Source organism: Esox lucius, chromosome 4, assembly GCF_011004845.1.
Source record: "Esox lucius isolate fEsoLuc1 chromosome 4, fEsoLuc1.pri, whole genome shotgun sequence".
NCBI lineage: Eukaryota > Metazoa > Chordata > Actinopteri > Esociformes > Esocidae > Esox > Esox lucius.
Genome location: NC_047572.1, coordinates 18223630 through 18236851, shown reverse-complemented (window position 1 = coordinate 18236851; position 13222 = coordinate 18223630). Strand labels below are relative to the sequence as shown.

The 13222-nt window shown below is 40.2% G+C and overlaps 1 protein-coding gene and 1 long non-coding RNA gene across 4 annotated transcripts; one reads left to right on the top strand and one right to left on the bottom strand.

Annotated features, from left to right (window-relative positions):
- Positions 1–196: 196 nt before the first annotated feature.
- Positions 197–6845, top strand: LOC105026638 (cytochrome P450 4V2). Of its 2 annotated transcripts, none has more exons than XM_020045736.2 (11): positions 197–766; positions 887–999; positions 1982–2067; positions 2233–2423; positions 2709–2778; positions 2885–3011; positions 3247–3420; positions 4409–4511; positions 4707–4841; positions 5454–5662; positions 6647–6733. In XM_020045736.2, exons 1-10 carry the CDS (start codon positions 574–576, stop codon positions 5660–5662), a joined length of 1401 nt encoding a protein of 466 aa, XP_019901295.2. In that variant the 5' UTR covers positions 197–573; the 3' UTR covers positions 6647–6733. The 2 variants fall into 2 exon arrangements, with proteins under 2 accessions (XP_019901295.2, XP_010896517.2); XM_010898215.3 differs by having other exon boundaries at positions 202–766; positions 5454–5633; positions 6647–6845.
- On the bottom strand, positions 6197–10330 carry LOC117594386. Of its 2 annotated transcripts, none has more exons than XR_004575668.1 (3): positions 10120–10330; positions 9952–10015; positions 6197–6895 (listed from the first exon to the last, which is right to left on the bottom strand). It is a non-coding gene; the product is annotated as an uncharacterized LOC117594386 (long non-coding RNA). The 2 variants fall into 2 exon arrangements; XR_004575667.1 differs by having other exon boundaries at positions 10211–10330.
- Between the last annotated feature and the right edge of the window lie 2892 nt (positions 10331–13222).

The window sequence follows — 13222 nt, the reverse complement described above, 5'->3', positions numbered from 1 at the left end:
TAATGGAACTAATATAAACGAGTTATTCAATTAATTATTAATTGAACCAAATGTCTTTCTCTGGATAGAAATTGTGTACCAGAATACAGTACAGTCAACTATGTTTAAAAATTCCTACTGAGTTTAAAACTTGTAGGGGCTTTGGGTTAGACTACATTCAATTCTGGGCTTCTAATATTAAACCAGACATTTTAATTGTCTCTGAAATATTATAAATGTTTCTTTGTTTAATGTGTCATTGTAATGTTAAATGTGCCAGATGAGATGAGCCAAAACAAAAATAACCATTACCTACACTACACGAAGAGGTAAGCCAAAACAAAATAACCATTACCTACATGGAAATGCAGCCTACATGAACACATATTGAGTAATTGCCACCAAAACAGCCAATCGAACATGACCCAGTTTCTCACACTGTGGCCACATAAGCCTCACGGTTCCAGGACCCATACGGAACACTGTCCCCCAAGTAATTCCAAAGTGCACGGTTTGTCTAAAGTCCGTCCGTCTGTGCATACATAGGCAACATATTACACATTCAGAACATAACCGACTGCTGAATAAACCAAGATGGGGATTTTCTCTGGAACATTTATGCTGGAGATAATATGTCTGTCCCTTTTGATCTTCTTCCTTGCCTGCATCACATACCATCCGCTGAAGAAATATATACAGGACTGGAACACGCTGAGGCCAGTCCCTGGAGCGGAAGGAGCTTACCCAATCATTGGGAATGCCCTCCAGTTCAGCAGCAATGCAGGCGGTAAGGGGCTCACCACTGAGCCTTATTGGGTTACATCAAGTTCATAGATAGCTATCCATTCTAATGTTTCACAAATAAAAACAATGTAATAGTGTAATGTTCTGTACCTTTCCCCTGTAGATTTCTTTAATCAGATTATTGAAGGCACTACGGAGTACAGGCATTTTCCACTGGTGAAAGTTTGGATTGGACCCCTGCCATTGCTGGTCTTATTTCATGCAGAAACGGTTGAGGTAATCGCTTTGCTGCTAGTGTTTAGTAGTATCACTACTGACACTACCTTAGGGATTCTGTACAATCATAAGATAATAACAAAGATACAGCACAATACTATCCATGGAACATAAGGGGCGCAACACCATAGTGTTGTATAGCTTGCATTTTGTTTGGACACAAGCGAGGGTAGTGTGCTTTTCCCCCGATTTACATTGCAAATAAAATGGGGTAGTGTTTTAAAATAGTTACATCCATTCTAGCTAAAGGGACTCATCTAATTGCATGTCACTTTCCTTTCACATTGTCTTGGTTATTCCCTTAAGCACCATTATTTCTGCCGATTATGATGGTCAGGAACATCATACAGTATACCTCTCCCTTTACCCACATAGTGATAACAATATTAGTTGAATTGATTATGAGATCTGTGATAGGTTGCAATCATAACGCTAATACAATAATTTGAAATATTCACACATTTCTGGGTTAAATCCAACTGCAAACCGTGATGTCAGAGCACTCAACAATAGCGTTGCTAATTTTTTTGTTGCATGTACGTACATGGTTAATAAATAAGACATGAAGGGGTGTGGTACATTGCTCAGGGTTGTTCTTAGGAACATTGCATCATGTTTTGCTATTATAACTCAGTTACCAATGCAATTCTAACAGTAAAACGTGATGTCCTGCCTGTGGTATTCAGTCTCTTATAAACTGGGTTGTTTGAATCCTGAATCCTTATTGGCTGATGGCTGTAGTATATAAGACCATACACCATATCAATTTTACTGCTCAAATTGTGTTGGGAACCGGTTTGTAAGAGCAAATAAGTATTTATAATTTGAAATATAGCATCAATGGTTGTGAGCTTATTCACGCTGATCGGCAAACCCAGTCTTCGGACTTGCACCATGTCAAGAGGCTCAATTGTCTGCTAGTAATTCTGCTATGTTTTTTCAGGATGTGTTCTCATTTTCATTTGATTTGTTCTACTTCAAGGGGGTTCTGCACAGTTCCAAACACATAGACAAGGCCTTCTTCTATAAGTTCATGCATCCTTGGCTGGGCACTGGCCTGCTCACCAGGTTGGTTAACTCCTCTTCAACCCACTGACAAACACATTATTGACACTGTGGACATTACTAGACTGACCGCAATTAGATTAATGTAAGCTGTGTCCTAAATGGCACCCGATTCCTGGAGCCAACAGAGCTTTGGTCAAACATTGTTTTCTCCATCCTGACTCACAGCACAGGGGATAAGTGGCGTGGCAGGAGGAAGATGTTGACCCCAACTTTCCATTTCTCCATCCTGGCTGAGTTCCTGGAGGTGATGAATGAGCAGACTGAGGTTTTGATACAGAAACTGGAAAAACAGGCAGGAGGAGATCCCTTCAACTGTTTTAACTACATCACACTCTGTGCTCTGGACATTATTTGTGGTGGGTTACTGATTTAGTAGTAGTTCTGTAAAATCAGGTCACCGAAAATACGATGTACTGTACATGTGAAAAAACATTTGGAAAAATATTTTATTTTAGGCTTTTGTTGGGTAGGCAGATAGTCAAGTGGTATTTAAGGGCACAGGACCTCTAACCGAAAGGTTGCTGGTTCAAATCCCTGCGTAAAAAGACAGTTGGGCCCTTAAGCAATACAGTTCACCCTAATTGCATACATAAGCTGCTCTGGCAGAGTCTCCACTAAATAATTAAATGTAAATGTTTCAGAAACAGCAATGGGTAAAAAGATCTACGCACAAAGTAATAGTGACTCTGAATATGTCCGCAGTGTGTACAAGTAAGTGGTAACATGATAATAAAAATACATCATGTCTTCGCCTAATACATTTTGTACATGTAAGTGCCTGGATCATTCTTTTAGATTTACTAAGCCCTATTTCCAGAATGAGTGACATCATCGTGCGTCGCCAGAGAGCTCCCTGGTATTGGCCGGACTTCATTTACAATCTGTTAGGGGAGGGTAAAGAGCATGACAGTAGACTGAGGATCCTCCATTCATTCACTCAGAGTGTGAGTACTTGACGGAGGTCTTCTGTTTTTAAAACTAGGGGATGAGATTGTGGTTTCAACTGCTTATTGTTAGGGAGTACTGAAACATAATTTCAGTTGATAGAAGAAAAACTACTGTAGAATCTATTGAGATGTGAGGTAATAATTGTTTGGTTAGCATGGCTATTTCTACTGATGTTTTCGAAACAGAATCGAATGCTATGGTATTGTAATGTAATTTTTGTGTAATTGCTAGGTGATCAAGGAGAGAGCAGAGAACTTGGAAAATACAGGTTCTGACAATGAAACTGACCATGTTTTCAAAAGAAGACTGGCCTTCCTGGACATGCTGTTGCAAGCCACTGATGAGGAAGGAAATTACTTGAGCCATAGAGATATCCAAGAGGAGGTGGATACCTTTATGTTTGAGGTAATGAAACCCACATCCAATGTAATCATATAGTTGCATGTGATTCCACTTCACCGACACTAGATGGGATATGTAGTCTGCACATTACATTCCCTCTTGAAGAATTGGTGGTGGTCTATGAAAGAGATTCCGGTTAAAGAGAAACAACTGCCCCCGAGTTCCAGAGGATGGATAAAGACCAGCAGGGTCATAATGTATCTACTCTTTTGCCTAACCCTAATGCCTAAACATTAAAATAACCCCAAATATTACACTAAACCCAACTGTATCCCAATTGTACCCTAAATCTAACCGCTTAGCTGAAAATATTTTTTTTTCTTGTGAGTGAGTAACAGCTGAAAAACATTATTGGGAACAAATTTTCATGTATTACTCTTTGTGGGGACTTCTGGTCCCTGCATGTACAACAGGTTAACACACACAAAAGACACACACTCATTCAAAGCACTGAATAGGAAGTTGACTGATGAATGTAGTTAAATTACACTAGTTGGGATAGTCCAGGAAGAGAGGCATGGAACGCTTCATCTGCTGAACTATAGTTGAAGGGAGGTTACAAAGACCAAACCGACCCTCCTGGAAAGAATTGAAGGTCTCAGAAGTAGCCTGAGGGTTCTGTGACACACAGGCAAAATATCTGATTGGCTGCCGGAAGTCAGATGAACCAAGTCAGGCAAAGTGTTCTAACATCAGAGGTTGATTTGCTTTTCAGTCATTTGGCAACATCATTGATTCTACATAGCGGACTAACTAGACTGTCACTTACAATTCCATTACCCAAATTCAATTCTAATTACATAGCTCTAATCAATTAAGTAATTACAATACACTGAGAATGATGTTCTTTTTATTTCTATGTTTTTTTTTAAATAACTTAACGTTTTCTCCCCAGTTTCATGATGTCCAATTTGACTTTAAGGCCCTGCTTCTTTGCAGTAACTCCCCAGGGCCTCAGTTGGTACCTTCATTTGTGCTTGTGTGTGATTAGGGCCATGATACCACAGCAGCCTCTATGAACTGGGCCATTCACCTCCTGGGCTCCTATCCTGAAGTCCAGACCAAGGTCCAGCAGGAGCTCGAGGAGGTGTTTGGTAAACACACCACTTATACACATACTCTTCTTATCCATCCATTTTCATGTAACATCTTATCGAGAACAACTTACAGACTTATTAATCACATGTGAACACCTGTCTGTCACTAGTACGTCGATACTTCTGAAGACTTCGGTCTCCCCCTTAACGGCGACCGTTGTGTTCACAAGTCCCTCTCTTTTGGCCAACCAGGATCCACCGACCGCTCCGCCACAGTCGACGACCTCAAGAGGTTACGCTACCTGGAATGCGTGATTAAGGAGACCCTTCGGCTCTTCCCCTCCGTGCCCCTGTTTGCACGCACCGTCGGCGACGACTGTAGAATCAGTAGGTGACAGCGGACTGTCCCTGGGAGCACCTTCACCTCCCTGGAAAACGACAGCAGGCCGTGGTCCCCCTCTCTGAAGCCATAGCTGTTATCTCCATCTCAGTGAAACAGCATATGTCAGGACTTATATTTTGGCTTGCCAATGTCAGCTCAGGCAGCCTGTTCCGCGTTCTCTCGGCTTGCCGTAAAGGCCCTCGCCTCTTGCTTAGCCAAATCGGAAGCAGATGGGCTGGTTGCACTGTTCTATGGCTGATTTGACTATGAAGTGCACATCCTGTCATCTCTGTATACGAGCACGAAGGTCATTTTTGGAGGAAGTACACATTTGGCAGAGTTGAAGTGGTGGGACAGGGCTCGTTCTCGTGTTAGTAATACAGGCTTCCTTCTCAGTCTGGGCAAGCATATGTCAACCTGAGTTTGGGTATTTGTCACTGTGTGTGTGCGCTTGCCAAAAGACTGAGCTTTGAATCCACTAGGTGACCAAGCTGTTGGCGTTTAATGAGGGGAGAAAATGTTTACGTTACGTTCACTCACTGCAAAATGGGTCTGTAGTTAGAAAGACTTGTGGTGTTGTAATTCCGCGACAGATACTCAATACACTCCCGTTGCAGATGACTTTAACATCCCAAAAGGAGTGGATGCCGTGATCATCCCCTACGCCCTGCACCGCGATCCACGATACTTCCCGGATCCCGAGGAGTTCCGGCCAGAGCGCTTCCTGCCAGAGAACAGCACCGGACGACACCCCTACGCTTACATCCCGTTCTCCGCGGGACCCAGGAACTGCATCGGTCAGCTCAGGACACACTACCATTCATAGGTCTAATATGAAATGTGGTCTATCAATAAGATGGCAACAGTGTGAGGGCAATGACTCAAAGATATGAATCGGAAACACTGCTGTTTTCCACCCACTGTCTGGTTTCAGGAAGCAATTGAATTTTCTGTGAAATAAACTTAAAGACAAAGCTCAATTTAGTAGCAGAATGCTGCCCCTTTCATGTTACATTAAGACCACCACTTATTATAATACAGCTTTTTATTTTTATTTTATTCATGCCCATTCTCTGTTTGAGAGCCTGCCCTTCCCCAAAAATCAATCCTCTGTTTAGCCTGTGTGGCTGGAGGAGCGAAGGAGAGCGGAGTCTTCTAAAATGAAAGACACTGCCGACAATCAGCCCCGTCTCCCACGCACGGTATAAACTAATTGTCTATCTCCTCAAAATGATGTCGGAGAGAGACATGAAGGTAGTGGAAAAAAGAGATGGACAGAGAAGAGAGAAAGAGAGAGGGAATAATATAGTAGCAAAGGAGGAAGAGACAGAGCCGGTTCAAGGCTTACTGACCCCTTACATCAATAAAAGGCTACATGTTTTGTGTTTCCCTCTGCATGTTTATAGGTGGTAAACCTCCTTTTTCACACTCAACTGTTACGTGATGATCTGAGGTTTTCATTTACTTCCCAATGCCATTCTGCTGCATTTAAGTGACTACACACCACAGACCTATATCCTTCAGATTCAAATTTGGTTTACCTGATTTGTCATATTTATTTTAAATTTTTCACGGAGATTATGGAAGTAGCCTAAGGCCAAATTCAACTGCTATTCAGTTTTGAAACCCACAAGTGTGTATAAAAATGTATTCTTTATGTAGTCAATTTTAGATATGTACCATCCTATTAATCATTCTATTTATTGCATAACCAGAAAAGCTTCGTTCAGGTACAGGTATTTGGACACAGCCTGTGTTGGTGTATGGTGTCCTCACATGCTCGTTTATATCTATATGTCTGTTTCTCCAGGCCAGCGGTTTGCCATGATGGAGGAGAAGGTGGTGCTGTCGTCTGTGTTGCGTCACTTTTCTGTTCAGGCTTGCCAGAACCGAGAGGATTTGAGACCTGTGGGAGACCTCATACTCCGACCAGAGAAGGGCATCTGGATCACTCTAGAGAAAAGACAGCACTAGAGAAGAGCCAACATTAAAGGGACAGCCCTAGAAAAGAGCCAACACTAGAGAAGAGACAGCATTAAAGAGACAATGCTAGAGGAGACTGCGCTAGAGAAGAGACAACAGAAGTATAGAGAAGTACAAAGAAGCACAGAAAAGAGATATGAGTATTTTCTGTGATTTTGTTGAGGTGATTTTTTCAACAAAAATGAAAACAGAAGGAAGCATGGTATTCATGGTATGCTTGTTTTGCCACAAAACAGTTTTGAACATTCGTTTGAGGGCTAAAGTCCAACTCAGCCTTCTACTCAATGTATCCTTCATAAGTGTTGATGAAGATTTTGTCTAAAGTGCATTACTAAGACTTTAAAACACAACATCTCTAGAGAAGGCAAATATTTAGTAGCTAAACCCTTTGTCATAATATTTTGTCACCAGATTGATTTTAGATAAAGTATGATGTTAGCTAGCTAGTTAAAATCGAAGGGAGTCCACCGAATTTGAGCCGGCTAACTTTACTATCTCTTGCTATGAATGCCTTCTGATATATTTAGATGACGACGACAAAGCTGCTTTTTAACAACTTCTTCTTAATAATGTCATATTTCCTGTAGGTACCCCTCGTGTAAAGCCATCAACCCAGCTCAACTGACCATCAATATGGCTGCATAAATTGCAGCCATATTTGACAGAACTGCAAACCGATGTGATTTATAACAAGATCATTTTACATTGGCTTTTTTAGTGGTTGAACAAGGCGTGACCCTTTTTAGACTGCATTGGTGTGAAAAGTCTAATTACACTGTACTGTGATATGTCTTAAATGTCAGAAAATGAATGAGTGTTATTCTGGGCTCCCTGCTTGTGCCATTAAATGTCTGCTACCTGAACGCCACTGCCCCCTGGTGTTGCAACTTCCTAGGTTCTTCCAGGTCAAACCCCTGCTCCTCTGCACTCTACACCAGCTACAACTTCATGTATCGTTCCCCTTAAAAGTGGGTGCCTATTCATCATCTGTGGATTTGGTTTTTTCGAAGGGGGGATTTTATGGGCAATTTTAGCATTTTTTGCCGGACCGCATAAGCGGAGCGAATGTCTCTTTACTGACTGACTGACTGAGTGAGTGACCTCATGTTAAATAGCATGGTGGTTAGAGACAAGGACTACCTATCAACATGTCCTGTGTTTGACTCCCATCACAGGCAAAACTAATTATGCATTAGGATTTGTCCAGTACTGAAAATAAAGTTTTCTAGCTATGTTATAGGAAGCCTAAAATAAAACAGTTTACTGTTACATGCGACTATTTTTGGTGGATTTTCGAATGATGCATTAGGATTTGTTCAGTATAAGAAAAAAAAAATTGCTGGCTACACGATTCTCTCGTCTTTTCACATGATGAAAAAGTAAGTTATCGTCACCTATATTGATAGTTACTGTATCAATGTAATTCACAAATGGCTAATAAGCTGTTAAAATGACGATAGGCAAAAGTCATACAGTTCAGATACTATTTGTCGTGGAGGAAACTAAATAAGAACTGTTAGTCAGTTTAACACAATGCTTAATGGTGTCTAGCTAAATATTCAAACTTTGCATGATGTTAATGTGTGACAAAATTATCTAATGTCAAGACACCATACATGTACATAAGCATGCAGGTCTGTGGTGTAGTGGTTAAGGACACAGCCTTATGTGGGAGATCAGGGTTGGAATCCAAGGAGGGCAACAATGTTTGTCACTCTTAATTGCGAGCTGGCTGACCTTGACTTGCCTGGTTTTCTGGTTTTTATCTGTCTTTGGTTTGGCTTACATTTGCATACTGTGGTTGGTCAGAGCAAACACCTCCCTTTGTCTCGGGTTAGTAATAACACTCTTCCCTTCAATTTATTTTTGAAGCGAAAGATTAGAAGTATGCGAGCACACAATGAGTGAAATTATGAAAGAGAAATAATGAAATGTGCCATGCAATCGAGGTGAGCTAGGGCTTTCAGCATGTATCTTCAAGACCCTGGTGATTGCTTACAGAACATCAAGGGGAACTGTGACATGTTCCAATACTACATCCCAACCTGAGCAGTCCATTCTACCACCACTGGTCTCTTGGCTGTCCCACCCATTCAGGACAGGATTCCCTTTTAGGCCATTCTAACCTAAAAAGTGAAACCCTACAATGTTGAAGAATATCTTAAATAGTCCTCCCAATTTAAGTAAAATACAAAAAAAATACAAAAACGTTGGGAAACTGTAAAATGTAAAGAAAAACAGAATGTGATGACTTGCAAATCATTTAAACCTTATATTCTATAGAGAATAGTGCCAGGACAACATATCAAATCTTGAAACTGAGAAATGTTATTGTTTCTTGAAAAATACATGCTCACTTTGAATTTGATGCCAGAGGGAACATCTGGCTTGTTATCAGCACACAGTGCAAAAGCCAACATCTGTGAAGGTATGGGGGTGCATTAGTGCACATGGCATGGGTGACTTGCACATCCATGAAGGCACTGTTAATGCTGAACATTATATAAAGATTTTGATGAAACCTACAGTAAGCTGCCATCCAGACAATGTATTTTTCAGGGAAGGCCTAGCATATATCAGCAGGACAATGCCAAACCTCTTTTCACATGTACCACTAAAGCATGACTCTGTAGTAAAAGCCTCTGAATTGTTGAGAAGCTGCAATCCTATATCCAGTGAGAATGGGACAACATTCCACTTTCAAAACAACAGCAATTGGTTTCCTCAGTTCGTTCCCAAATGCTTACAGAGTATTGTTAAAAGAGGAGGTTATGCAAAAACAGTGGTAAAGATGCCCCTGTCCCAACTTTTTTTTAACTTGTTGCTGGCATCAAATTTAAAAAGGGCATGTATTTTTCCCAAAACAATAACATTTCTCAGTACCAACATTTGATATGTTGTCTTTGTACTATTTTCAATTAAATATAGGAATGAATTATTTCGAAAGAACTAATATCCAAACCTGTTGCCAGCATAACCTATTAGGTAACAACACCAAAAGGATTTCAGCACTGGTTAGAATCAGCATAGGTAAAATACACTATTATAAATTATAAACCATCTTGATCAGGTGTCACAAAAGCCTTTTTAAAACGGTTTTTAGAACAAAAACAAATATATTAAATCACTGACCGTTTGTGGAAGCCTCACCACCGTTTTGATTATCCAAGTTTATTCTGCGAGATCAAGATTGCATCTGTGATGGGGGAAATGCACAGGGGAAAAGCAAAAAGCACAGTTTTCAACAAGTGAAAACAAACGACTTCTCATCAAACCCCTTAATAGCAAAGTTACACAAACCCAGGTTGTCCGGAAACAGTGTGACGAGGGTGGTTTGGCGACATCACCTTTAAATCCTTGCTCCCAGTCACCGAGAGTAGACGCTACTTACCTGGATTTGACTCCACTATTAGAGGCTATTAATCAGGTGTGGCAGTCCACACAGCTCTTTTGATTTAGATTAGTAAATACATATTGACACAGAAGCGTTATAGGGGCGAAATGCAGTGTTTTAAACAGATTTGACATGATTTGTCAAATCTGCGGCTGCAGGCTGCAGGCTATGTGCGTGTCTTGACCAATCAGACAGAAATTACAGGTCACGTGCGCTTGGAAAAAATGCTTCCTAGAGACACAAGCAGAACAGTCTTCATTAATGCCTACACCGAAAAAGTGATCTTTCAGGGTCTATTTCCTGTGAACGAAACAATTGTGCTGATCCACTGTATAGACTACAACAGCAGTTGTTCTAAACACGGCCCCTGGCCAGGGTAATCGAAGCACCAATGTTGAAGACTATTTATAGCACATTTTCTCGCGAAAATATGAATGGAATAAAAATTGGCTAACATTCAAATACGTGCTGACTCGGCTAGAACATTACTAATCCAAAATGATTAACTGGAACTAATGAAGAAACAACTGACAGACTGGTAACTTAATGTCATGACTGACAACATGCAGAAGCAAACCTGCATAAAGAAACATAATTCCTGCATTAAGCAATACATTACCCCAACGTTTTCAATGCATTAATGCAATACGCCTCCACTGAAGCTGGGTACCTAACACATACGGTCGGGGAATCCTATTAAAATTCTGGGATGACGTTGCTTTAATGTCCTCTTTGATGTGAGTAATTGTTTTTGCATTTTCTTTGTTTTACAATCAGATTAAGATGAATTTATCTCTGTGACATAACTGCATTCTTTATCATGGCCAAACCGCAAGACAAGTATTGCCGTGCGATGGAATCATTCACACTCACTTTGTATCTGTCAATGGCTGAAACATTTATTTGATGTGATATGAACGGAGTTGTCTACAGCTCGCAGCAGAGAGAGAGAACGCTTAGCTATAGACTTACTGGCACTGAATTACTTTGTTTTCATATATTTTCCTATTTTTATTTATTCATTTTTGCTTTGTTTTTTCGATCCTTTTTTATTGAACACTTCGGTTGTTTGAACACTTCGGTTGTTGGGTGGTGTGGTATTGGGTTGGGGGAGGCTGTTACTTCATTGTTTTTACCTTTAATTCTCTTCAATCTTGTTATTAATAAATAACATTTCATATCGTTTCTGTACATGTATGCATTAATCATAAAATGCAAGTGAATGAGTAGGTTAGGGTAGGTTGGTAGGGTTTCTGATACCATCTGACCTGATTAGAAAACCTATGTTGCCAAAACTAAATTAAACCTTTTGACACAGATGGATCATGTCATTACAGAATCAGACCAGATAATACTTTTCCTCATTGTCTCAGTTCTCCAGGCTATGTGTCATATGCTATTTACTCAGGATTGGCTTCAGTCGAGCAACTCTACCATAAAGGCCTTATTGATGGAGTGTTAATGGGTTGGTGGTCTTTCTGGCAGGTTCTCTCATCTCTGCAGAGAAAATCTGAACCTCCGTTTTTGTGGCCATTGGGTTCTTGATCACCCCTCTGAGTGAGACCGTTCTGGCCAGGTTACTTATAGTTTGGCCCAATGGTCACCTCTATGAGAAAAAAAACTAGTGGTTACATATAGTTACTATGTTTGCTTTAATCTATGTTTGCAGATATAAATTACTCTATATGACATAGTTTCTTTCAGAGCCCTGGCTTTCTTATTTATAACCGTAATACCAGGCTTATCCAGAGAAAGCTGCACTGTTCCTTTTACCAATGGCCTGGCTGAACATTATGTGCAGGTAAAGTGAGAGAACATAACTAATTATTTTTGGCTTGTCACTCTAGTTTCTTATATTTCCACATTCAGAAAGTCCTCTTGATTTAGGGAGGGAGATTACACTCCCCCAGAAAGTTATGCATCTTAAAAGGATTACCATCTAATTTAGGTGTATATAAGAATGAATAGAACTGATGGATCTGACATTAATGTCTTTGAGAGAACACAGAATTTTTTTAATCTGTCCCGGGAAGTGACAAAATTATTCTTCTCCCTATTCAAAGCTGACTCCCTCCATTTGGTGGAAAACTTTAAAATAGATGGTAGATGCAGTAGTAGTAGCATCCATAGAATCTAGAAAGTATACCCAATACACCCTTTTCCCATCACAAGAAATACTGCACGTAGAGGGTTTACAAATTAAGAATGAAATGCTATTACCGGTATAGCCTGAACACCCAGAGCAGCTGAGGGCAAAGAGGTCCGGACCCAGAAGAATTTGTCTAATTAGATTGTTGGTCTGTAATAATGGATGGTACATAATGTAAAAAATCATCAAACCAATGAGCAACTGTTGGTGACTTCCACAGCAGAACAACATAATAAAGGGCCAAGTTACAGATATACTGAAAGAAAACATCCACATTTGTACAGTATTGCCCAAAACACAGAAATGGATCTAGGAAGATAGACTTCAAGAAATGAAGATATTAACAATATTATTATGTAAATTCCCATCATTAAGGTTTAGTGTATCATCAAAAACTATTTGTTGTTACCCATGTCTACTGCTTTGGCAGTAGGCTACATGAAATCATAATCTTAAATGTTTTAAGATAAACTTCCTGTCTTTTAACCCATTTGCCCGTTAGCGCTCCAAATGCCCGTTAGTGTTCATCCCAGTTGCCAGACTTGGAGTTTTTGCATTTGCTAGTTTACAATACTGCAGAAAATAGAAGAAAACATGCCGGAACCTGAAGTCTCTTACATGGAGTTATTTTCTTAACCTATGTCACTAATCAACCATTGGAGCTCAATCCAACAATGCTATTTAATTGTTTTGCCAAAAGGCCAGGTGTAACCGATTAAAAGCAGGTTCCCACACCTATTTTAACATTTTCTTTCTTTTAATTCTATTCATTCTACTTTCATGTGTTAGGAAGACAGCTCAGTTCAGCCCAATACAAACAGCCTGTGATACGAAGTAGGTAGCGTAGGAGTGTGTCCCAG

Coding starts and splice junctions, on each gene's coding strand:
- LOC105026638 (XM_010898215.3), top strand. CDS start 574: ATGGGGATTTTCTCTGGAACATTTATGCTGGAGATAATATGTCTGTCC. Junction 1,000..1,981: donor TTCATGCAGAAACGGTTGAG/GTAATCGCTTTG, acceptor TTCTACTTCAAG/GGGGTTCTGCACAGTTCCAA. Junction 5,634..6,646: donor GGGACCCAGGAACTGCATCG/GTCAGCTCAGGA, acceptor CTGTTTCTCCAG/GCCAGCGGTTTGCCATGATG.